The sequence below is a fragment of the Mustela putorius genome, unplaced genomic scaffold, assembly GCF_011764305.1.
Source record: "Mustela putorius furo isolate JIRA1106 unplaced genomic scaffold, ASM1176430v1.1 tig00003853_pilon_pilon_pilon, whole genome shotgun sequence".
Taxonomy (NCBI): domain Eukaryota; kingdom Metazoa; phylum Chordata; class Mammalia; order Carnivora; family Mustelidae; genus Mustela; species Mustela putorius.
The window spans coordinates 43108700-43133547 of NW_025422005.1; the positions used below are offsets into that span (position 1 = coordinate 43108700).

General features: G+C 42.3%; 2 protein-coding genes across 4 annotated transcripts in view; one reads left to right on the forward strand and one right to left on the reverse strand.

The window, feature by feature from the left end:
- Positions 1-173, reverse strand: part of HSPB11 (heat shock protein family B (small) member 11) — a 34834-nt gene extending 34661 nt beyond the window's left edge. Inside the window, exon 1 of the mRNA XM_045064562.1 lies at positions 76-173. The gene's annotated coding sequence lies outside the window, so the exon portion shown is untranslated. The remainder of the gene's footprint in view (positions 1-75) is intronic.
- On the forward strand, positions 48-20719 carry LRRC42 (leucine rich repeat containing 42). Of its 3 annotated transcripts, none has more exons than XM_045064561.1 (9): positions 53-187; positions 1436-1468; positions 5201-5687; positions 11833-11964; positions 13137-13255; positions 14454-14542; positions 14712-14825; positions 18537-18621; positions 20220-20719. In XM_045064561.1, the coding sequence occupies exons 3-9, from the start codon at positions 5215-5217 to the stop codon at positions 20492-20494; spliced, it is 1287 nt and encodes a 428-aa protein (XP_044920496.1). In that variant the 5' UTR covers positions 53-187; positions 1436-1468; positions 5201-5214; the 3' UTR covers positions 20495-20719. The 3 variants fall into 3 exon arrangements, with proteins under 3 accessions (XP_044920495.1, XP_044920496.1, XP_044920494.1); XM_045064559.1 differs by having other exon boundaries at positions 55-187; positions 1381-1468; XM_045064560.1 differs by lacking the exon at positions 1436-1468 and having other exon boundaries at positions 48-187.
- The last annotated feature ends 4129 nt before the right edge of the window (positions 20720-24848 follow it).

Here is a 24848-nt window from a genome sequence, read left to right on the forward strand (position 1 = left end):
CTTGCCAGCCCCGCGGTCCCACGGCGCCAGGTCGCCCCCAGCCCCCTCCCTCCTCCCAACCTCTCTCGGTCCCACCCTCTGTAGCTTTGTGCCTGCGGCGTCGAGCCGCTTCCCCCATCAGGCGCGCCGCGGGAGGTGGGAGCCGCCACCGAGAAGCTGCCGCTCGCAGCCCCGGGCAGGGGCACAGGTAGGTGGCGGCCGCGGGCTGGGCCGCTCACGCAGCCTGGGGCTGCGAGTGGGGGCCGGGGGCGGGGTGTGAGGGAGGGGCGGAGTGGGGGAGGGGAAGACCGGGAAGGACGAGGTTGGGGTGTGGTCTGGGTGAGATGTGAGGATGAGGATATAGGGATGTGGGAGATGGGAGATGGGTGGGGTCGGGGTGCCTCGTAGGGTAATTGGGGGCAAGGTGGGAGAAGGGAGCAGGGTTAGTTTGGGCAGGCTCGGGGAGGGGCATGCGTGGGAATTGAGGGAGATTGCAGTACTGGGGAAGGGGAAGACGGAGTCGGATTTGAGAAGTGTAAGAAGGAAAGGATCCAGGATCGGAATAGAAGGAGTGGGGTCTAGGGGGTAGGGAAGAAAAGTTGGGGCTGTGGGTTGTGAGGTTGGGCTTCGTGAGGCATGAAGAAAGGGGATTTTGAAGGTTATAGGCAGAAGACAAGAAAAGGGATGGGGAGATTGAAGTCCTAGGAGAGGGAATCCCAGAGACTGGGAGGAAGGGAAGAATACTTGAAGGACAGAGGAAGAATGCCTGGGGGTGGAACCGTGTAGGGAAGGAAGGAGAGGCAGCTGAAGGTGTGACAAGGAACCTCATTTCAGAAGGGCATTGGTAGGATAGGATTGGAAGGGCCTGAGGTGTGAGAGGTGGGGACAGGGATGCTGGGACTGGGTGGAGGGAGAGGAGTTAGGATTTGGGGTGTAGAGAGACTGGGTTTTATGTTAAAAATTCTAGAATTGGCAGGTAGAAGAACTGTAAGTGTCAGGATGTAGGAGAGATTGGCATGCTCCTGGAGCTGGGTATGGTGTGGCCCTCTGGAGCTTTGGGGGAGGAAAGGGTTTGGGTGAGAAGGCAGGTAAGGAAAGTGCACTCTGTAGGGAAAAAATGAGAGGGGTGGAAAATTGGATAATGGTGGTGACACAGAACAACCAAGGCAAGATTGTTAGTTGGTTATTGGTGGTTTGGAACTTGTCTCTGTTCAAGTTTTTGTGTAGGAATTTTCTCAAGAGTACTGCATTTTCAAATAAACCAAGGGTGTCTGAAGCCTTGGGATGAAGGCCATGGCTTGACAGATGTTTTCCTGGTGTGTGGATGTGGGTAATTTCTGCCCTGGTAGAGGGAGGAAGGGAGGCCTCAGCGTAGCTCTGTCCTGGCTCTGTTCCTACCAGCTCTTTCCTCAGATGGCCACGGTTTTTTAATCTCCTCCCTGCCCTCCACCCCCAGCTTAAGCCAGTGAACGCCAAAGGGATCAAACAGGTGGGTGAGATTAATTTTTAACATCTTTTTTTAATCCTTAAGGCTGATGTCATATTTTTATTCTTGAGAGACAGCATCATGCAGTGGAAAGAGTCTGAGCTTTGGAGTAATACAGGCTTGAGATTGAATTCTGGCTCTGTCGCTAGTTCTGTTCCTTAAGTTACTTCGCTTCTCTGAGCCTTGTTAACCTGTTAAATGGCAATCCTGACCTAATAGGATTGTTGAGGGTTATGTGAGATCACTTGAGTACCTAGCACAATGCTTGGCAACTGGTAGGTACTTAATAAATGCTAGCTATCAGACCTAGTATCATTGTCGTCATCACTGTCATTACTATGATTTATCTTTAGGGGATTGTTCTTTTGCCTGCTAAAGTTAGGTGCTTTCTTTTTTCCTTCACGTTAGAGAGCCATAGACTCAGCTCACAATTTTGGTCCTGTGCCCTCTGCCTCTTATTCCCCCTCTCCAGTCCACATGATTGGCGGGGTCCTGCTTCTCGCTTGGTAAACTGGCTTCAAGACCTAGAAAGTTGTCATGTTTAGTTATCAGTTATTTTAGTTCAGAGGCTACAGAGTTCTGAGTTCTTAATGTGGTAAGGTTACATTTTATTCATTTGACAAAATTACGTGCTTTAAAATATAGTTAATGCAGATCTAAACTGGACATTCTTGAAGATACTAATTATTTTGATTTTCCAGTTTGTAGGGGATTTTTGCCATGGTGTAGAACAGGCCTTGTTGCCTGAGGACCCATTTTTAATAGACCACCATGTACAACAGCCAGGCATAAGCAAAGCCAAATATAGAAGTTGTATGTGGAATTCTCTTGCTTTTATGGTTCTTAACCTTGCAAGACTTAAACATTCATTTAATTCTTAGCTCATTTTATAGTATCTCACAAACTCTTAGGAAGCTTCTTATTGAGCGAATGCAAGATGCAGGAATTTAGTAGTAGAAATCAAAAGTTACCAGGATTCCCTGAACCAAGTACCTCAAGTACGTTCATTGAAGAGCCAGAGGAGCCTTGGGGCTTCTGGACAGAGACTGTGGATTTTACTCTTCAGGAAATACTGGATTTTTTTTCTTTTAATCATTTAGAAAGACAGTCAGCATTTTGTGAGTAATTTAGAAGTAAAAAATAACCAGAACTAGGCCTTTTTTGAAAGTGATCCCTGCAAAGAGAAGCTGCCAGGATTTGGGGCAGCCTGGGTTAGCATCCTTGCTCTGGTCCCTGGCTGCTTGTGCCCTCTGCTGGATGGAATCAAACTTTTCTGATTTATACCTGAAGTGGTCATTTATCCACTTGTCTGTTTGACTCCAAATTTTGTGGAACACACTGTTGGGGTGAGGGTTAGGAGTAATGTGGATGGGCAGACCCTGTTCCATTGTCAGGGAGCTTATGATGTGCCGATCCATTAGAATATGTTCTCCCCTTAGAATTTGCCTTTCCATTATTACAATCAAGTTATTGCTTTTTATGGCCATGCCTGGTGACTAATTTCTGATTCACAGGTAGAGTAGGACTCCAGATGTGCAAATCTAGGGATAAAGACTGAGGGGATCTGCTTTATCTCCTCATCAAGATTAAAGTATGTGAAGTTGCAGGGGACAGATGCTTACCTCTGCTGGAAGAAGAGCTTAGAATAAGTGAGGCATCGCCTTAGCAGCAGGCCCTGAATACTGGCAAGAGTATGGGTTATGAGAGCTGGCACCATGACAGGAGTTTTTTGTCTGGGTTTTAGGTTTTTTTTTCCCCTGGTAGTACCAGTAGCAGTATCCTGCCATCATTTGCTGTGCTTCTACCACCTGCAGAAGGGTCTGGCCAGTCGGGGAGGAGCCTGCAGCTGTTGCCTGGAAGAAGAGCTGGCTCCTAGCAACAGTATCAGCAGGCCCAGCAGCTCTGAGCACTGTGTCTGTCCCTTCGAGGTCTCACCCTTTCTCTCATTCAGTTCAGCACCTACCTTTTGAGGGATTACTCAGTACTAGGCACTGTGTTGGGCCTGGGAAAAAGAGATGAATCAAGTCAAATAAGTGCCTTACCTTCCAAGAGCTCACAGCTCTGGGAACATTAGCAAGTGAACATAGGACACAGGGCTAAGTGCTATATAGAGAAGAGACATGAGTGCCCTGGGAAAACCAGACAGGCGTGCACTGGTGCAAGGGTTAGTGAAGATTTCCCAGGAGAGAGATGATGGTTGAGCTGAGTTTTAATGATGAGTAAGGATTAGCTAGGTCAGGAAAGCTGAGAAGGATGTTCCAACCAAAGGGAGCAGAATGGGCAAAGACCAGTGAGACAAGAGAGCACACAGCCAACTTACTTGGGTGGTATGGCATGGCATAGGGCGAGAGAAGCTGATCAGGAAAGGGTGAGGCTGTCAGACTAGGCAGAGCCCTTCTTTCTGATGTGCTTTTACCCACATAATTATCCTCAGGAGAAACAGGGATCATACTGATGCCCACAAACAGGATCACTGTTTGATCTCCAAAGACTCAGCGTTTTTGATCACTGACTTGATTGTTTGCTGACACTTTTACGTGGCATCAGAGCTATAGCCCAGCCCTGCATTGATGGAGAAGCTGGGTTACTTCACTCTAAAAGTCAGAGTCTTTTAAAGATAATGGAAGCTATTTGACATCTATAGAATTTTAACTCTCACCTCTCTTTAAATTGTTGTGGAAATGATAATCAAATGTTTCTGTTTAATATAGGAATTTCTCCTGTGGTTTTGAGATCTCACGGTTTCTCAGGAAAACAAAAATTTATTCCAATTAATGCTTGAGCACAAAATGTCACCCATAGGGTTGCATAAATGCCCACTGTTTTTGTGTTTTGCCTTATGTCAAAAGTGTCCTAAATAGAGCCTTAAGAGATATGATGTTTCCAATGGGTAGAATATTTTTTTTTTTTTGTTAGCTCTTGTGATGGAGGTCTTTCTTTGTAGATCCAAAAAATCCTGTTGCTGGTGTTCCATGCAAGGCTTAGTAAATGAGTAAACTTTAGTTCCACAGATACCCACTCAGGGTCTGTTATATGCCAGAGCTAACTTAGGGAGTCTGGATGAATGAAACATGGTCCCTCTCCTCAAGGAACTCAAGCTGGTGGAACACAGGCCTGGGAATAAATCAGTAGCAGAACACTGAGACAACAAAGACGTGGAGGGTGCCAGGGTAGCAAGGAAATTACTAATTTCTGGTCTTCATTCCTATGCATAGTTACATTTTTAATAACAGTAGTAGTAAATTCTATATGTACTGTTTGTAACCTGCAAAACAATAAAAATTTTATGATTTGAATAGCTGCCTAACATGCCATGGTATGGATGTATCATAACTTACTTAATAACACCCCTATTGTTGGTCATTTAGGTTGTTTCCAGTTGTTTTGTGATTATCAACTGTGCTGCCATGACTTTCCTTGTAGATGATTCTATGTGCTTCTGTAACTTCCCCAGGGTGAATTTTAGGAATGAGATTTGAGCTGCCTTTTGAAAGATGAGTGGGAGTGCACCAGATACAAAGAAAAGGGGGAAAGTAGGAGTCAGCATTTCAGGTAGAGGGAGTAGAAGCAGCCTGTAGGTGTCAGAGTTCACAGGCAGCTGGGAAGCTTTATTTCCCCAAACCAACCAAAGGGCCTTCTTGCTAGGCTTGTAAAGCTCTGGGCACGGCACAATGAAGTTACGTGTACAAATGGTGTGTTAATTGGATTTGCTTCCTCTGTGCCTTGCTCTTACAGTTGCAACCAAGGCAATGTCTTACTACCTCAACTCAGAAAACCACCTGGACCCAGGACCCATCTATGTACGAGAAAATGGTCAGCTGCACATGGTCAATCTGGCCTTGGATGGTGTCAGGAGTAGCCTGCAGAAGCCAAGGCCTTTCAGACTGTTTCCCAAAGGCTTCTCTGTGGAGCTTTGTATGAACAGAGAAGATGATACTGCACAGAAAGAGAAGACTGATCATTTCATCTTCACATATACCCGAGAGGGGAATCTTCGGTACTCTGCCAAATCTCTCTTCAGCCTTGTCCTGGGCTTTATCTCCGACAATGTTGATCACATTGATTCCCTTATTGGCTTTCCTGAGCAGATTGCTGAAAAGCTGTTCTCTGCTGCAGAAGCCAGACAGAAATTCACAGAGCCAGGTGCGGGGCTGAGGGCTTTACAGAAATTCACAGAGGCCTATGGAAGTCTGGTACTTTGCTCCCTATGTTTGCGAAACAGGTGGGTATTCTGATTAGGATAGTGAATATTTTATAGATGTGTTAATTCTGTCTATTTCTGGGGCTTCATGGGCATGGGGGCTTCCCCCATCAAATAGCACTTCAATTTAAAACTCCCAAATACAAAGTGGAGGCTATTTTGAGAAAAATCACTGTCTTTCTCCCTATCTACCCCCCAACCAGAAAACAGGTTTATTTTGAAACCATTTTGCCACTGCTTGATGGCCACCACTCCTCCTTTCAGTAAAAATAAAAAAAAAATAAAAAAAAATAAATTCTTCTACCAACTTTTCTAGTATGAGAAAATAGAAACAACAGGGTATCATCTGCCATCTGCCAAGTATCTTAGTATGCTCCTAGGGATGGGAAGATTAGTAACTAGAGTTCTGGACCCTGTTCCAATTTTCAAACTTCTAGATATTGAGCATTAGATAAAAGGTAACTTTAAAAGAGTTATTAAAATTTCAAGTATCCTAAAGTTTGGAAATTTTCAAATAAGGTCTGTTCACTTTAAAAATAGAAACTGCCAGTTATTTTACCTGGGTTTATTCAGGAATAAAAGAGAATTGCAATCTGGGACAATCAAGCTATGGCAAAACCACAGGCAAATCTGGGGGAACAAAGGAGACACATACTTTTTTAAGGAGGAAAGAAGGAAGCTGAGAAGGTTGTTACAAACTAAAAATCCTTTGGAGTAAACTAGGAGTTTGAAGGGTGGAGGCTTTTCATTGTTGATACTATTGCTAGGCAGGATGAGGAAAGCATTTCTTCCTTTGTCTGGGAATAGTAGAGTAGTATTCATGTGAAAGGTCAAGTCCGTGTAAGGTCAAGTCAGGCTCTTCCTCGTGGGTCTAGGGCCTGAATGCTCCACCAGCAGAAACCTCACGACTCCCATTTTAGTGAGGCTTCCCCATGACATATTTTGACAGGTCTGAACACCAAAGTCTATTTTCTGACAGAGAAGATGTTTTCTCTTCTGACTTGCCTTTGCTTATGTACTTTTATTGATGTATTTAAAGTTTCTAGGGCACCTGGGTGGTTTAGTTGGTTGAGCATCCTAGACTCTTGTCCACAGCTCAGTTCTTGATCTTGGGCTCATGAGTTCAAGCCCCACTTTGGGCTCCACTTAAAAAATAAATAAAGTTTTTATTCCACCATAAAATGACTTTTAAAGCATCTACTAATTAAAAAAAAAACAACAAAACTCTAGGGTTGCCTGTGTGGCTGAGTAGGTTAAGCCTCTGACTCTTAATCTCACCTCCATTCTTAATCTCAGGGTTGTGAGTTCAGGCCCCATGTTGGGCTCTACTCTAGGCATGGAACCAATTAAAAAAAAAAAAAAAAAAAAACCTTTGAAAAATGTGGAAAATTTAAAAATAGAAACTGCCATGCAAAATAATTTAAACACCAAAGGTACAAAGTGAAACATAACCTCTCTCCCATTTTATCTCCTATTTCTCCAGAGGCAGCTACTGTTCATGATTTCTTTTACGTCATGTCAGAGATATCCTGTACATATACGTTCATCTATAGCTCTCCCCTTTGTTACACAAGTGGCCGCACACTGCTTACACTGTTACCCACCTTGCTTTCTTGATATATTTTAAAGGTCATTTGCTGTCAATACCCGTAGATTTAAAAAATAACTGTAGTATGCCATGTGTGAACCTTTTTTGTGATTAGAAAGTGTGAAAGGTAGCTTACTATTAAGAAGTACCATCGGGACGCCTGGGTGGCTCAGTTGGTTAAGCAGCTGCCTTCGGCTCAGGTCATGATCCCAGCGTCCTGGGATCGAGTCCCACATCGGGCTCCTTGCTCCACGGGGAGCCTGCTTCTCCCTCTGACTCTGCCTTCCACTCTGTCTGCCTGTGCTCGCTTTTGCTCGCGCTCTATCTCTGACAAATAAATAAATAAAATCTTTAAAAAAAAAAAAAAGAAGTACCATCAAGAGGACCATTAAAGCAAGACTAAAAAAAAACAGCATGTAAGAGGAGAAAGTCATACCAGAAAGCATAAGCTAAACTCATATGGTTTAAAAAGCAAAAAAGAGGGGCACCTGTGTGGCTCAGTTAGTTAACCATCTGCCTTAGGCTCAGGTCCTGGTCTTAAGGTCCTGGTATTGTCCCCTGGGGCTACGCGCTCAGTGGTGGGTCCGCTTCTCCTTCTCCCTCTGACCCTCCCTCAACTCCTCTCTTTCAAAAAAGTCTTTCAAAAAAAAAAAAAAAAAGAAGCAATATTTATATAATTGGCTCAGAAATAATGGTTTCAGCCTAGTCCAAATATTATACTTTAAAAAGACAAGGGATAAACACATGCAGATAGGGTCAGAGCTGTGGACTTGGGAGCTAAGCTGGCACCTTCTGAAAGCTCCATCTCTGTGCTGCTGCCAGTAGAAAAAAGATTTACGTTGCCTGAATGAAAAAGCTAAGCAGTATTTAAATATATAACACGTATATTTAAAATAACATTTTACTCTTTCATGTATTGTTTCAAGTCATTTATGTTCATTGTAGAAAAAATAGAACCATGAAAAGTAGAATTATGATAGATGTTTTAAAATTATAAAGGTAGTACATATTGGGAAATATATACAGCTGTAATTTTAAGAAATTTGTAATCCTACTATTCATGATAATCATTTCCAAATATATATCTTTATAATTTGGGAATATACTCTATGTACAACTTGTATTCTGTTTTCCCCATGTACCATTCTAGCTTAAGTATTTCTCCTGATAGTGAAAATGCTTCTTATTCATTTGTGATGCCTGTGTACCACTCCAGTAGTCAGATTGAAGGAGAATAGCACTTTCATTCATGTTTGACAAGTACGTAAATTAGTGATATTTCTGGAAAGCAGCTCAGCTACTACATGTATCAAGAGCCTTAAAAATACCCATACCATTTGATTGACCCATGAATTACATTCATTGGGAATCCTAATTTTTAATGTAATACACAAACATGGGAACAAATACTTTCATATAAGGGTGTTCATTACAACACTGTAACAGTGAAAACCTGAAAGCTGAATATTTAACAATAAGAATTGAATTTAAGCCAATTATGGTATTCATATGGTGAAATATTACATAGCTGTTGAGATAGTACTCAAAGATTAAAATGGTGTGAAATGTTCATATACGACACATTTAAAAGGATTTAAATTGCATGTACTATATGATCCAATTTTTTAAAAATCAGGAATTTTTATATGTGTTGTATATATAGAAGGAAAAAGAGAAATCTTTCAAAATGCAATCTAGATAGTGGGATTGCAGTTTAATTTTCTTTATAACTTTTCACATGTTCTTAATTTTTTCTATAAGGAACTTGTATTTTATAACTGGAAAGATAGAAGAAACATTTTTAATGTGATTGTGATCTTTTGATTCATACTTTATTGCAGCAATTCTAAACTTTGTTGTCTTGTTCAGATACAAGATTAAGATTTTTGGGGTGCCTGGGTGGCTCAGCGGGTTAAGCCGCTGCCTTCCGCTCAGGTCATGAACTCGGAGTCCTGGGATCGAGCCCTACATCAGGCTCTCTGCTCAGCAGGGAGCCTGCTTCCTCCTCTCTCTCTGCCTGCCTCTCTGCCTGCTTGTGATCTCTCTCAATAAATCTCTCTCAAATAAATAAATAAAATCTTAAAAAAAAAAAAAAGATTTTCAATTGTAGGGGCGCCTGGCTGGCTCAGTCTGAAGAGCATGGGACTCTTGATCTTGGAGTCTTGAGTTCGAGCCCCACCCTGAGTATAGAGATTACTTAAAAATAAAATCTTTAAAAAAAAAAATTTCCACTCTGATCCCAAACTTCCCTCTCCTTTTGAATCTCCAGAGGGAAATAGGAAGAGGACAGAGATTTGGGTTTGCTTTTATAATCCAAGGCTGATGCTGTACCAGCAAAGGTTTTACCATCATGAAAGGGTTCAGGTCAAAGGGAAGGAGAGTAAGAAAATTATTGAAAATAAGATAATTGGGGAGGTTTGGGCACTTACTGTGTAAGGGCATGTCACAAAGCTGCTTGTCAGAAGGAGAAGGTAATATCTTTGCAACTGCGTTCTGACCCTATAAAAACTATTTCCTTCCTGTGTTGAAAGCCCAGTGATTTTTAATCCGACCAGTGGTACTGGGAGACCAGTATGTTTCCCTTAAAATACCACTCTATGTAATGACGTGATTGTAATAACTACTATGAAATGAGGTTCTATAAGATGCCTGTACTTCTGGGATATTGTTTATAGTTTTCTTAGTAATCCTTAAGTAATCATTTGCCCCATTTTCAGCTAGAGAAATTGAGGATCAGAGAGGTTGAGTAACTTTTCACAGTCACACAATTAATTAGGGTTGTTACAATCCAGACTTAGGTGTATCTGACACTAAAATATGTCTGTGTTCTTTCTGTTGCTTCTCTATTACACTATTCTGAACTGGTTAAGGGATAAATTGGAAGAATAGCATTGAGCGAGACCCGAGAGCTTTGATCATGTCCTAGATAAGCATCTAGTAGTGTCTGTGGCTTTGCATGTTGGTTTCTCAGCCTTGATTTTTGTAGTTTGTTAATCACATTATACATTGTTATGTCCTTTGCAGATAACCCTTGTTTCAGAATTACTAAAAATCTTTTGGTTAATTGATCAAAGGTGGTGTGTTTTTTTTCCTCTGATTGCCAGTAATCCCCCAAATCCCCATTAACCCACTTCAACTCTGTGATTGGAAGATGGAAAACAGCAGCTTTATTTACAGTGCAATTAAAATACGTCTGAGTCAATAAGACTCAATTGTGTACCCAGCTGAGCTCTGTCACCAGGCAGCTTAGAGAGGGTATCAGTGCCCCATGCCATCTGTACGTAGCAGCCCGGCCAACGATCAGCTTCAGTACATCTTATTTTGATTGGAGATAGGAAGAAAAGAGGTCTCACTTCCCTCTTGCCCTCACATTATTCCATCTCATTTTTGGCAATTATGATCCTACTAACAGAAGAGAGAAGTGAACACTTTTAAGTGTTAAATCCACAGATCCTAGCATACCATTTTGCTCTGGAAACTTCTAGACACCTATGAGGAAAGTCGATGAGAAAGGCATGCTCTTACCACAAGTCAGTTTTCCTTTCTCTTTGGATCCTCTCCTATTTCCTGTCACACCTAATCCCTTTTCATTTTTTTCTCACTGACATCATCTGAAAATCATCTGAAATAGATGAACAACTAGAAAGCAGGGCGGAGGCCCCAGCCTGGGCTGCGGAATGCCCTTTTGATCTCCCTTTCCTCTCCAGAGGCCCCCCTGATGCTTCCTGATAACAGTTTGCCAAGGTGCTCCAGTGTAATTAAATTGTTTGTGCTCACATGTTTGTCTTAACCATCTAGATGAGCTGGAGTCCTTGTAGTCTGTCATACTGCACGTACCTTCAGAGAAAAGTTAACAGGCGCAGTAGAGAGGGCAACTATTGAACCGTGTTTGAATAGAAATGGTAAAACACGATCTGCCAAGTATCTCTTGGTATATTCTTGGGGATGTGCAGAGATTAGAACCCAGAGTTCAGGCCCTATTCCAGTTTTCAAACCAGTAGTTACCAAGCCCAAGATAAAAGGCAACTTCAAGGGGTGCCTGGGTGGCTCAGTCAGTTAAGCATCTGCTTTTGGTTCAGGTCCTGATCCCAGATTCCTGGGATGGAGCCTCACTTCAGGCCCCCCACTCAGCAGGGGCTCTGCTTCTCCCTCTCCTCCTGCCCCCTCCCCCTGTACAAACGTGCTATCTCTTTCTTCTGCTCACTAAAATAAAATCTTTAAAAAAAGGAACTTCAAAAGAATGAATGATTATGTTTTTAAGAATCCCGAAGTTTGGAAATTTTCCCATTAGGTCCCAACACCAAGGTCTGTCTTCTGACAAAGCAGATGTATTTTCTCTTTTGTCTTGCCTTTGCTTGTGTATTTTTATTTAAAAGTTTTTCCTCCACCATCATGTAAAAAGATTCACGGTATTCACTAATGAAAAAATTCAGCCTGTACCCACATAGAAATGGGTGAAGTCTGCTTATTTCATAGTTCCTTGTCCTGATGGAATGTTGACTATATCACAGAGCCACAAATGGTAATGTTTTAAAAGAAGGAAAAGAAAAGCTATTGATTGCTCTCCATGCCCCACAGATACCTGGTGATTTCAGAAAAGCTTGAGGAAATTAAGTCTTTCCGGGAGCTGACCTGCCTGGATCTTTCCTGTTGCAAGCTTGGAGATGAGCATGAACTTCTAGAACATCTCACCAATGAGGCACTGTCTAGGTATTGACCTGCCACCCCTTGTAGATGAATTGTTTTGTTTTTTTTAAAGGATGATACATGGGATCATCTTGAAGAATGCTGATTACTTTCCAATCCTGTGTTTATTTGCTACTTACTTTCTTTCCTAAAACATTTTCAATCTCCTCTACTGGGCACAAGCAATATAGATTGAACACTTCATAGGAAGGTAAGTCAGTTGGTTCATCTTCTAAATAATCTTTATTTCAGCATGTAATAAATGAAACTACATGGGGTGAAAATGATTTTGCCCTTGGTCTGTCCAGTCCTAGTTTATTCTAACAAGAGATATTATACAGTTGTCTATAAGCATTCTTTTCAATGAACTATAGATTATTTCAAAAATAAACTATTAAAGAGTGCCTAATTCTTTTCAAGAGCCATAGTTTAAAGAAATCACCCAGTACCATTCACAAATAGTCCAGCTGATCTCCAGTTGCTCAGTCTGGCCAGCAGACAGGAGGCCAGACAGATTCTTCTGTGGTTTCATAAACAGCCGGAAGCATAACAGCATGACAAACTTGAGTCTAACCAGCTTCCTGGTGCCTGGCTCAGACAGCAACACCTACACACTGCTCCATACAAAGGTATTTTTGTGTGAGGTTTAGTAAAGTTTCAGATGTCTTATGTGTGGGACAGTGGAGGAAATTAATACACTAATTTCAGGTTAGCTGGATGGATTGGGCTATGGGTGTACCCAAAAAACTAATCTGAAAATCTGGATTTATAAAGCCAGTCAATATTAGAGGATTGTTTGCTTTGCAAAAAGAATTCTCATAGGAGTTATTCAGTAGACTTTCCTGACATATTTAGAATGTTTCTGGTTTTCACATAGGATTTGTCGTGAATGCAGCTTTTGTATAAAACAAGGTATATTTATCCCCTTAATGAAGTCCCTGTTTACCTCATTTGACCATATACCCTTAGTGCCCTCTGCCATCTGAGATTAGTACTACATGACACTTTGATCCCTAAGTTAACCTGCACTTAGTAAACAGCGCCAAAGGGTTTATAACTCTGCTATATGCATTGGGTGTGAATAAAACAGGACGTAGAAGGTCCTTTTATTTTTAGGTGAAGTTTATGAAAGTCTGCTCTTGTACATAGGCTTTCTCAAACTCTAAGTGATTTACTTACGGACTTTGTTTCCCTAGTGTAACTCAACTCCACCTGAAGGATAATTGTTTATCTGATGCCGGTGTGCGGAAAATGACAGCACCAGTTCGAGTGATGAAAAGAGGCCTTGAAAATCTAACATTATTAGACTTATCTTGTAAGTTTCATTAGACATTATAGTTCTTAATGTTGGAAGAATGCCTTAGAAATCACCTAGTTCTTCCCTGTCATTTTAGAGGTGGTAAGATGGAGGGCGGTGACTTTCCTAGGTGCCACAGCCAGCTAGTGGCAGAGCAGGAGTAAAGCCATATGCTCTTGACTCCTGACCACACACCTTTCCCCGTATGCCTTGCCACATGCATTTGGGCCACTCACAGTGTGCAGACAGGGCAGCCTTTTATTCTAGTCATGGCATATATAAAGGACGTCTGGCTTACCTTTACTTACTCCCTGAGTTGCTGATTTATAGTGTCTGTCAGCTGGGTCTTTGAATCAATACTTGCTTGATGAAAATCTGGGTAAATTCACAGTTGTGATAACATACTCAGGATTAACTAGATGTTGACTTCAGTGGTAGAAAGTCAATAGAGATCATTTACAATTTAATTGAGCATCCATTTAGTATATGGCAGGATGGTGTGGTGTCAGAAGAAGGAAAGGAACAGGGTTTTAAGGTCAGACAACACTCCTTGCTCTGCTACTTTTTTTTTTAACAACTCTGTACCTTTGAACAAGTTATTTAACCTCTCTGAGCCTCAACTTCCGTAAAATAAAGATAGTAGTGAATGTCCAGCCTCCCTCCCAGGAGAGTGTATTTATCCAGCAAACATTTTTTTTGAGCATCTGGAATGTGCCAGGCATTGTCTTCATGGCTTTGAGGACTCAGTGCTAACTACAGGACTCTCTGATTTGAGAAGGTAATATGTAAGAAAAATTTCTGAAATAGTGTAGGTTAGTAAGAGTAGTAATAGTCTCTGTGTCTAAATGCCTTTGAAAATCTTTTAAAACTGTCTTTACTTTGGAGATGAAATACCCACGAGCAAAGTCAGATAAACCATTTTAATACATGTTTATGTATGCAGTTTTCATAAGGCTCCAAATTAAACCCTTCGGAATAACTTCCTGGTTTATTTTTCTGCTAATCCCCACCTCCTAGAAAGTTAGAGCTTTATATAAAGGATTTTAAGGGTCATCTAGCATGGCTGTTCCACATTACAGACAGGATGAAGATAAGATCCTAACAGTAGTTAGCTCTGAAAAGTTTGCTCACTCAATACTTTATATTTTATCATTGTTTGGCCTTTTTTCTGAGCTCTACTGAATACTGTTATACAGCCTATGTTTTTGACATCTAGGTAACCCTGAGATCACAGATGCGGGAATTGGATACCTCTTCTCTTTTAGAAAACTAAACTGCTTAGATATTTCTGGGACAGGGCTCAAGGTAAGACATTTGTTCCCTTCTCTTATTTCTCCAGATTCACAATTAGATATATTTGGCTCCTGCTAATTGGTGCTTAGAAAGGACTGGTATTTGTGATGGTGTTTATTTCCTACTGAAAGCAAGCAAGAATTGACCAGACATGTGTGCCTTCTTGTTCTTTCCCTCATAGGACATCAAAGCTGTCAAACACAAGCTCCAGACCCACATAGGCCTTGTCCACTCCAAAGTGCCTTTGAAGGAATTTGATCACAGTAACTGTAAGACAGAGGGCTGGGCTGACCAGGTACTTGCAGTTTTTCTCTCTCACAATTATATGGCTTCTCGTTTTAAGTCACCAACTGCCTTAGTCAACACTTTGAACAAACATTAATCTTCTGCGTAGTCTGACTGAATTATCATCTTCACATCAAATCATAGGCACTGATGGCCCTTACCTGACCCAGCTACGGAAGGCAGGGTGTCATATGCCAGTCCTTAGACCTCGTGCTCTGATCTCTAGGTCAGGCCTCATCCTTATTCACCCTAGGAGAAAATGTCGTCTTATAAACGACTCAGAAAATTAGCAAATTCTGGCTTGCTTTGCAGAAAAACAGTATGTCCAGCTGCAGAAGGACACATTCTCTTAGCAGCTTGTAGATGCTGGAAAGAGAATAAGGCACGCTGAGAACAGTTCAAATCTGACTCTCCTCCTTAGTTTGGACAAATTTCTTAGAGCTTTAGTGAGGAAATGTCTTTGTGTGTATATGTGTGTGTGTGTCCTCTCACTGTGCGAACCCTCCCATTTTCAACTTTTTGGCTGACTTTCCTTTGATTCTCCCTTGTCTTCTTGGTGGTGTTCTTCAACTTAGTAAAGTAGAGACCTAAGGAGGAAGTCAGAAGGTAACCAAGTCTTAGGGCACCAGTAGATGGTGGCTTGCCTGGGGCTGGTGTCTTTTTCTTCAGACACTTTAATGTTTCTAGAAGACCCAGCAAACTGTTTTGTTTTGGGTTCCTCCCTGGTCCTACTCTAATGTGTGATGGTGAACCTATCCGAGTGCCTAATTGTAGCATCACCTCCATATAAGTAATGAAGAAGGGGGGACTCAGGATTTCAGGAGCACTGTGATGTTTGTCCACACGATGCATACTGAAATCATTATGACAGTTTGTAGCATCAGATGAATCCTGCATGTATGCAGTGGAGTTCAAGCAGGTATGGGGCGGACATACGAAGGCTTGATGAAGTTCGATAGCAAGGGCATAGTAGAATGAATATAGGCTATGGAGTTTAGGAGACGAGGGTTTGGGATCCTGACTAAGCAACCCAATAGCTGTATCACTTAAGGTAAGTTGGAGTTACTGTTTCTTCATCTAGAAAATGCAGAAAACAGGACCTCTCTTACAGAGCTTAGTAAGGATGAAGTAAAACAACTAGCTGGCATTTAACCTGGCCTGAACGTACAGGCGTACCATGGAGATACTGTGGGTCTGGTTCCAGACCACCTTGATGAAGCGAATATTGTATTAAAGCAAACATTGCTGGATGCATGGGTGGCTCAGTCAGTTAAGTGACTGGCTCTTTATTTGGGCTCAGGTTATGATCTCAGGGTCTTGTAATTGAGCCCTACATTGGACTTGGAGCGCGGGAGGGAATCAGTGCTTGAAATTCTCTCCTTCTCCCTCTGCCCCTCCCCACCTCACCCTCTCTCTTTCTCTTTCTCTCAAATAAATAAATCTTTTTAAGAAGTACAAATACTGCAATAAAGCAAGTCAAGTGAGTTTTTTGGTTCCCCAGTGCACATAAAGTATTTGTGTACCTCTAGTCTGTCAAGTGTATAATATCATGTCTAAAAAAATAAGGTGCTCACATTAATTAAAAATATTTTATTGCTAAAAAATGTTAGCCATCCCCTGAGTTTTCAGTGAGTTATCTCTAATGACTATAACACATACAATAATAATGAAGAAATCAGAAGTGGTAGGAGCATTACCAAAATCGGACAGAGACATGCAATGAACAGCTGCTATTGAGAAAATGATACCAGTAGACTCGCTTCACACAGCGTCACCACCAACCTTCCATGTGTGGAACACGCAGTATCTGCTTCAGCCTAGGTCCGAGGTGTGCCTGTAAGATGATGAGGCTCCTTCCCACACACAGCTTCTGTTCATACACCCCGCTCGGGCCCCTGGAGCGTGGCCGCAGCGTTTTCCCCGTTTCTTGCTGATCCCTTGTTGAAATGTTTCAGGCTGACTCCAGTCTCCTCCTGCCCTGCTCTCTGCAGGTGACAGGAAATTAGGGCCAACTAATAGCAGTCCCCTTACTTCCCTGTCTCTGTCTCAGAATGTCTCCGTTTCTTCAACCATACCCTACCTCCCTCCTGTCCGAAGGCAGGTGTGCCACCGGCTTCCAGGGATGAGCCCTTGCATGTTGGTGGGTTCCAGTCTCTGGGGTCTCCCTCTACTCCCCCGCCTGTCCGTCTTCAGTCTCATACTGTTGGCTACTTGCTTTCTGTGTATAAATGTGACTTACCCTTTTTCTAACGTGTTCTTCATCCCCCAGTGCAGCTGTGAAGTGGTTTCTACGATCTTGCCCACTTTCTCACCGCCCGCCCGGTTCTTAATCCCTTGTAACCTAGGTCTGGCCTCCACTGCTCTTTGGCGGGTGTTTTCTTGCAGGTGGCGTGTGATCTCATTCTCCATCTCTCCTGGGCTTTTCTGCACTGCTGGTATGAACATGCCCGCCTTACGCTTCCCTCTCCTGGCTTTTCTCCTCACTCCCCTCTCACTTCTCCCTCTGGCTCCTGCTGATTCCCCTCTCCTCCTCTGTCTTCTCTCACTCTCCTGGTGATCGGAACTGTTCTTACAGCCTTAGCCTTCCCTGTGGGAAGACTTTACCCTCTCTGACACATCGAACCTGTTCCTAAATACTGTCCATAAATCTCTACTGGGAACCCCAGACTCAGTGTGTCCAGAACCAAGCTTATTTTCCTCTTCCTTCTCCCCAAGCAGCTCTTCCTATTGACATTCCTGTTTCTGTCAGTGGAAGGACTGTTTTCTGTATTGCCTGCTGAGTCACCAGGTTTGGTTTATGCTGGTGTTCTCTAAGATCCGACCTGTTCCCCATAGGGAAGTATTGTAGAAGGGATGACACCTAGTGTTTACTGGGTGCTTTCTGTGTGCCAGCCACTGCTAACCTCATCATTTAGTCCTCAAAGCAGCCCTGGGTGGCTGTGTCCTATTGTTAATACTATTTTACAGATGAAAATACTGAGCCTAAAATATTAAATCACTTGCCAAGGATACCCTGGCTAGTAGACAATGGCGCTAAACTTGGAACTATATTCTTACATTCTTACATTACATTCTTGCATTACATTGTCCTGTCTGTGTCCTGAAGTGTTTTCTTTGGCTTTCTTTATGATCATTTTATTGCATACTATGATGAGAAATAGTAAGTTAAAAGTCATTGTTACTTGTGGTATATGTGAAATAATCACTTTATTTATGCATAGTTTATACTCAGCCAAATTTCCCAAAGAATTTGTAGTAGTTTACCGTGAAAATAGATTTGTAACAGTTTTGGAAAATGGAAACCTAGCATGGGATGTCATGAGAACATGGAAACATGGGCATTTTACACACATACAAGAGTTTGAATTATATTTGATATATTTTAAGGCATGAAAGTGAGTCTAGGGATGTGTGAAAATTATTTAATTTAAGGCTTTACACTTCTTTTTGGCTTGCAATGGAGATGAAAATAGATGGGGAATCAGCTTGACAGATTTTTCCCGAGTCCTGCAGATCCATATGTCCAGCGTGATTGTTCTGATCAACTCTTGCATTAAAACAGAAAATCCGGTCTTGACTTAGTTACTCTTACCACCACCTGTCATCTGAAGTGAGATTACAAGGCTTTGTGTTTATGGAAGGGAGCTGGGGGAACAAGGAAAGCTAGAAATTAAAAGCTTGAGATATTGTTCAGATTCAAATCTTTCCAAATATGTTTTAGATTGTTCTGCAGTGGGAACGTGTGACTTCAGAAGCTGTGAAGCCACGAGAAACCGGGGAGCCTCGAACCGCAGCTCAGCACTTCTGTGAGAAATTCCCTTTTCTTTGGAATTTTTGCTGTTAGGTTATTTGCACCCTTAAAGCAGTCAGCCCTTTTCACCCAGTGGGCAAAGTAATTATGATCGTATGGACTTAAACAAATCATCAGGACTTCTATTCTCTCACCATGCTACGGTGTCAGTTCCCACTTGGCTTTGAGCACCACCACCAGGAACATAGTTAAATGTCTGTGTATCCCATCTTTGTGGCAGCACAAAAGTAGATCGAGTACAGAACATTAAAAAAGGAATTAAGTCTAGCCAAAAGATGGAAGCATCCCAGGTGTCCATCAAAAGATGGATAGGGGCGCTGGCTCAGTCAGGGGAGACTGCCACTCTTGATCTCGGGGTTGTGATTTTGAATCCTGTATTGGGTATAGAGGTTAATTAAAAATAAAACCCTTAAAAAATTAAAAAATATATGGATGGGTAAACAACATGAGGTATTTCCATATAGTAGAATATTTAGCCTTAAGAAGGAAGGAAATTTGGGGGCATCTGGGTGGCTCTGTTGAGCTTCTGCCTTTGGCTGAGGTCATGATCCTGGGATCCTGGGATCTAGCCCCATGTCAGGGTCCCTACTCAGCAGGGAGCCTGCTTCTCCCTCTCCCTCTGCCCCTCCCCCACTCATGCTCAGTCTTCCTCACTCTCTCTCTCCCTCTCTTTCTCAAATCTTTAAAAAAAAGAGAAGGAAATTTTGACATAGTGTTATAACGTGGATGAAATTTGAAGAAATTATGCTAAGTGAAATATAAGCGAAAGAGAAACATGTTTTGTGATTCTTATTGTAAGTTGTTCCTAAAATAGTGAAGTTTGTAAAGACAAAATAGAATGGTGGGTATCAGGGGCTGGGGGGAGAGGAAAGGGAATCACCCTTTAGCAAATACAATGTTTCCATTTTGCACTAAGTGAAAGTTCTGGAGAAAGATGGTGATGATTGCACAACAGTGTGAATGTACACAGTGCCACAGAGCTATACACTTAAAAACCATTCAAGTGGTAAATTTATGTATATTTTACCAAAACTTTTTGAAAGGAGTCAAGCAATAAAATCAAAATGAAGGAAAAGTAAAGGTAACAAAATAAGAATTCAGGGCCTACCAAAAGCTATAGAATAAATTGGTATCATTTGTTAGGGTTGTGCCCCAAATGTGGCTCTTGTTTAGAAGACAAAGTCCGTATTTTGAATAATAATAGATTTAAGATTTTCTGAGCTTTAATTGTGTGCTGAGCACTTCATATGTTCTATCATTTATCTTCACATCACGCTTATGAAATTAGTTTTATAACCTTACAAAGATGAGAAGAGTAAATCTCAGAGCAGTTACTTGCCCAAGGTGACTTTTCCAAGAGAAAGCAGACCTGGGATTTGAATCTAGATCTGTCGTCCTCCTGTGTGAGTGTGTGCCTCCAGCCTACACTAGTGCGCAGGCCAGGGTCACTAAATAGGGCCTTCAGAAGACAATAAAATGAATCCAAGTCTCTCCCTATTTGTCATCTTCCTTGGATCATCTTTCTGGACTCGGGCAGGCCTTCACACCCCAGCATGGTCAACTTATTGCCGCTCCCTTCTGTCACTCCTGCAGATGGCAAGCGGGCTCGGACAGAAGCCCCTGTGAAGTGTCCCCTGGCAGACACCCCCGTGAACTCTTCTGAGAAACTCCAGTTCTATAAAGAGAAAGCCCCAGACTGCCATGCACCATTGTTAAAGCGGGAAGCTGTCTCGAGCCAGGAGTCAAAGAAGAGCAAGAAGAGAGCTTTTGAAGAGCCAGAGAAGGACCAGAGCAACTCTTCGCAGTCTTCAAAGCAGAAATACGTGTGTCTTGCTGTGGAAGACTGGGACTTGTTAAATTCCTACTGATTGGTAGATAGGAGTTGACCTCTTTCCCCCGACTCTAATGTATGAGGAAAGGGGGCTGATGGTGTTTTCCCTTTTGTTTGACTTTACCTATGGTATTAGCATAGCAAGCGGATATTTCTACTTTTGTGGTGGGGGAGGGGAATGCTATGGAAGTATGTAATAATTTCTAATGTATATTTTCAATACATAGTAATTTTTTCAAATAAACGTTTTTGCTGTCCTTAAGTTCTGCTTGTGAAATACAGACTAGAGCCACAGGAAATAACACTCTGGTGATTTGGGAGAGAAGGCATGTGAATTAACAAGGCAGCTGAGCATGATTTGTTACTATAAGGTGGCCCAGCTAAGAAGGGGTGTGTGTGTGTGTGTGTGTGTACACACGCGCACCAGTGTATGGCTACCATCATTCAATATCTCCTTTGTGCCACACCCTGTCCTCACAACAGCAATGGAAGATAGGTTTTAGCCCCACTTTAGAGTTCAGAAAAGTCAGCCTCAAAGAGCACCTGGGTGGCTCAGTCAGTTAAGTGTCGACTCTTGACTTCAGCTCAGGTCATGATCTCAGGGTTGTGAGATCGAGCCCTGTGTAAGACTCTACGCTCCATGCTCAGTGGGCTAACTGCTTGAGGATTCTCTCTCCCTCTCCCTGTGCTCCTCCCTCCACTTGCGTTCTTCCTCTCTCTCTCAAATAAATAAATATTTTCTTAAAAAGGAAATAAAGAAAGAAAAGAAAACTCAGCCTCACATTAAGGGAGTTAATGAAGGTCACAGAGCTCATAAGTGATAGAACCAGAATTCATACTCTATTCTGTCCTAAAGCCCACTCTTACATTGCCTTCTTAAATAACAGCTACCGTTTATTAAAATCCCAACTATTAAGTCCATGAAGTAAACCACCAAGAATCTTCACACAGTCCTGCCAAGTCAGGGTTATCACCTCTATCTGACAGAAAAGGAACCAGAGACCAATAACTTGGCCTGAGATCAGTGCTTAAGTTCTGTCGTGCATGTAAATTACTTGGGGCTCATGTTAAGATGCAGATTCTGGTCAGTAGATCTGGAGTAGGGCCCAAGAGTCAACATGTCTAACAAGTTTCCAGAAGATATTAGTGCTTCTAATTTGTGGACCACTTTGGATAGCAAGGCTCAAGATCTTCCCTATCCCATACAGGAGCCCCTAGTGATATGTGGCCGTCAAGCACTTGAACTGGGCTAGTCCAAGTTGAGATGTGCCATAGAATACACACTGGGTATCCTATCAAAGCACAAACAAGTGTGAACAAAAAAAATCTCCCATTTTTAAAGTATTGATTGCATGTTAGAATGGTAATTTGGGGGTTAAAATACGCATTTCCCCTGTTTTTGTGTCTGATGTGACTACTACAAAGTTTACATGTCTTATATTTATGATACGCTTTATATTCCTACCAGACAGTGTCACTGCGGACCGTCCTCCATCCTCACAGTGAGCTTAAAGCAAGACTTAACTGGTGAGTACAAGGAAGGCAGTGGATACCTTGAGGAATTAACACATTGGCATGACATACATCAGTGTGACAGGTTTGACATTTGGAAATGCTCTACGGTTAAACCAGGATTGTAGTATAGGGGTGGATCTTGAGTCTGATACATGTTTTGTTTGCTAGGCAAGCTGCTCTGTCCATAAAGGCCTGTTGTCCCGGATCATGAAAAGTTCTGATTCTAAAATTTGTGAAACGGAAAAAGCAGATTAGATGCAGATTGCTTTTTTTTTTTTTTGGTAGAAGTAGAGTTTTGAAATGTCTTTTGGGTGGACATTAACACACCTTGCCAAATTCCAAGTGCAAATACACAGCCTTCCTTGTCAAACTTCGCATATGTCATTGGTCCAACTGGAGTCTAATTTGCTGGTCACCTCAGTCCTCCCACCTCTATTGTTGCCGTAAGGTGACACTGTCAGAGAGGGGTGTCTGAAATGGCTCGTAAAACAGCTCCCTGCTCTCATTGTTTTGGAGGGCAAATCTTCAAAGCCACTTCTGATTACCTTTGCTTTCATAAACACAGTGTACTTTTGAAGTGGACATTTCACTTTCTTTCATCCTTTTTTTCTTTTAAGGTTCTTGTTTTCCTCTGCTGATGATGCCTTTAAACAGATTATTTCTTGTTCGATCTCAACAATTTGTTGTAGTCATTCACACGGAGTTATGAAAGTCTAGGCTCTGTCTAAATGATTGAAACAAAGGACCAAGGCCAAGAATTTATGACCAGCATAAAATAGATGGGGTAATTTGCGTGTGTGTTTAGCTCACCTGCAAGAATTAGCTATTTTTAAATTAGAGTTTCTTGTTCCTTCTTCGAATTCACTTACTCATTCTTCATGAACTTTAGACAAGTGAGTTAATTCTGCTAAGCTTCAATTTACCACTTTAATACTAAGCCATTTACCTACTGGTGCTTGTAAGAATGAATAAATCAGTATTCTCAAAAGTAAGGTCCTTGGACCCCTGCCCCAGCATCTCAGGGCACAGTGAAGGGGTGGGGGGGTGAGTATTCCTGTGTTTCATTTGTATTTGCTGAATCAAAAATTTTTAGTTGATTGGAAGTGTATAAAAATCTAACACGAGGCCACCTTTTCTTCTCACTCATATTTGTAAAATGCTGAGTACTCATTTATCCACTTGGAAAGCTATCTGTTGAGCATGTAACAGTGCCTGGTGCTGGCAGACACGAGACGGTGCTTGCTTTCAAGGAGCTTACGTTCAAAAAGGGCAAGGAGACCAAAAGGACAGTGTGTCAATAAGCTAAGTCCAGGTGGAAATCAGTACTTTAAAGAAAGTGGAGGGTCATGGGGAGGGTTAGTTTAGACTTTAATTTACAGGATTATAAGAGACCTCTCAGGATGTGACAGTTGAGCTGAGAGGTATGAGGAGTTAATCATGCAAAGGTCTGGGTGAAGGGGGTCTTGGTAAAAAAGAACAAGTGCAGAAGTCTCCAGTGGTGCGTGCTGACTGACACGCTCTGGGGACAGAAGAAGAAAAAGAATAAAGGCCAGATGACTAGTGCTTGGTGAGTAAGGACTAAGTAAGTAAGACAAGTTTAGGAGAGGCAAGTGGCAGATCACCTAGGCCTTGAGGGTCGTGGAATTTGAATTTTTATTGCAGTGTAACAGGAAGCCACCAATGAAGCCTAAAACACATGTCATCTGAGATATTATACGTAATATAGATAAAAGATGTATTTATTTATTTGAGAGAGAGAGAGAGAGCATGTGTAGTGGGGAGAAGCAAAAGGGGAGGGAGAGAGAAACTCAAGCAGACTCCCAGCTGACCGTGGAGCCAGATGTGGGAGCTCCACGCAGGGCTCGATGCTGTGGCCCTCAGATCATGACCTGAGCCAAAACCAAGAGTTGGACACTTGACCAACTGAGCCACCCAAGTGCCCCTGATTTGTACTTTGAGTAAGTAACCCTTGCTGCTTGGTGGGCCCCATAGGTGGAGCCTGGATCATGGCAGGGACACCATGGGAACAGGGAGTCCCATGGGAACCATGACAGAAGTCTGGGTGAGAGATGATGGCAGCCGCAAAGTGGTCAGTAACAGTGAAGATGGGAAGAGCTGGATTCGGGGGCTCTTTTGGAGAGGGAGCTGATCATGTTGTTGAAGTTGGTGTCAGGAAAGAAAGGAACAGAAAGAATAAAATCAAAACTGACTCATTCCTTAAGGTATTGCCTGAATGGAGTGAGTCCTGGTGCCATTTACTAAGACTGGACAACGCAGGAGAGGAACAGGTTTGGGGTGGGTGGGAATCAAGAGTTCTGTCACAGGTGGGCAACCAGTGGCTCAGGGCATATGCAGGTAGGCAGGCACCTGGGCAGAAGTCTAGCTTAAGGGATAAGTCAAGTTGGGGTTCAATACTGTAGAGCTGACAGAGCCCATGACTGCCCAAGAGCACCCAGAATGAGTATAGACAGAATTAGGAAGAGGGCTGAGACTTGGTATGGGGCCTTTCCCACACTTAAGATCGAGGAGAAGACAAATGGGTGTTGAGGTCAGGCTAAAACCAGGAGAATGTATAATGGAAGCCTAGAGTGGGAATGTTTAGACAAGAAGGGGGTAGTCCACTACAATAATGCTCTGAGAGTTCAGGTTGGATGAGAACAGATAATTCGGCAAGCTGAAGGTTGTTTGTGGCCTTTATTGGGTTGAGGGGAGAGGTCAGTGTTAAAAAGCCAAATAGAATAGATTAAAGAGAATGGGAGGTAAGGAAACAGAGATAAGGACCACACAAATTCAAGAAGTTATTTTGAAGAAATTTTCCCCTCTGCCGCTCAGTAAAGGTGTATAAGTTCCAAATTTCTATGGTAACTGAGATCTTG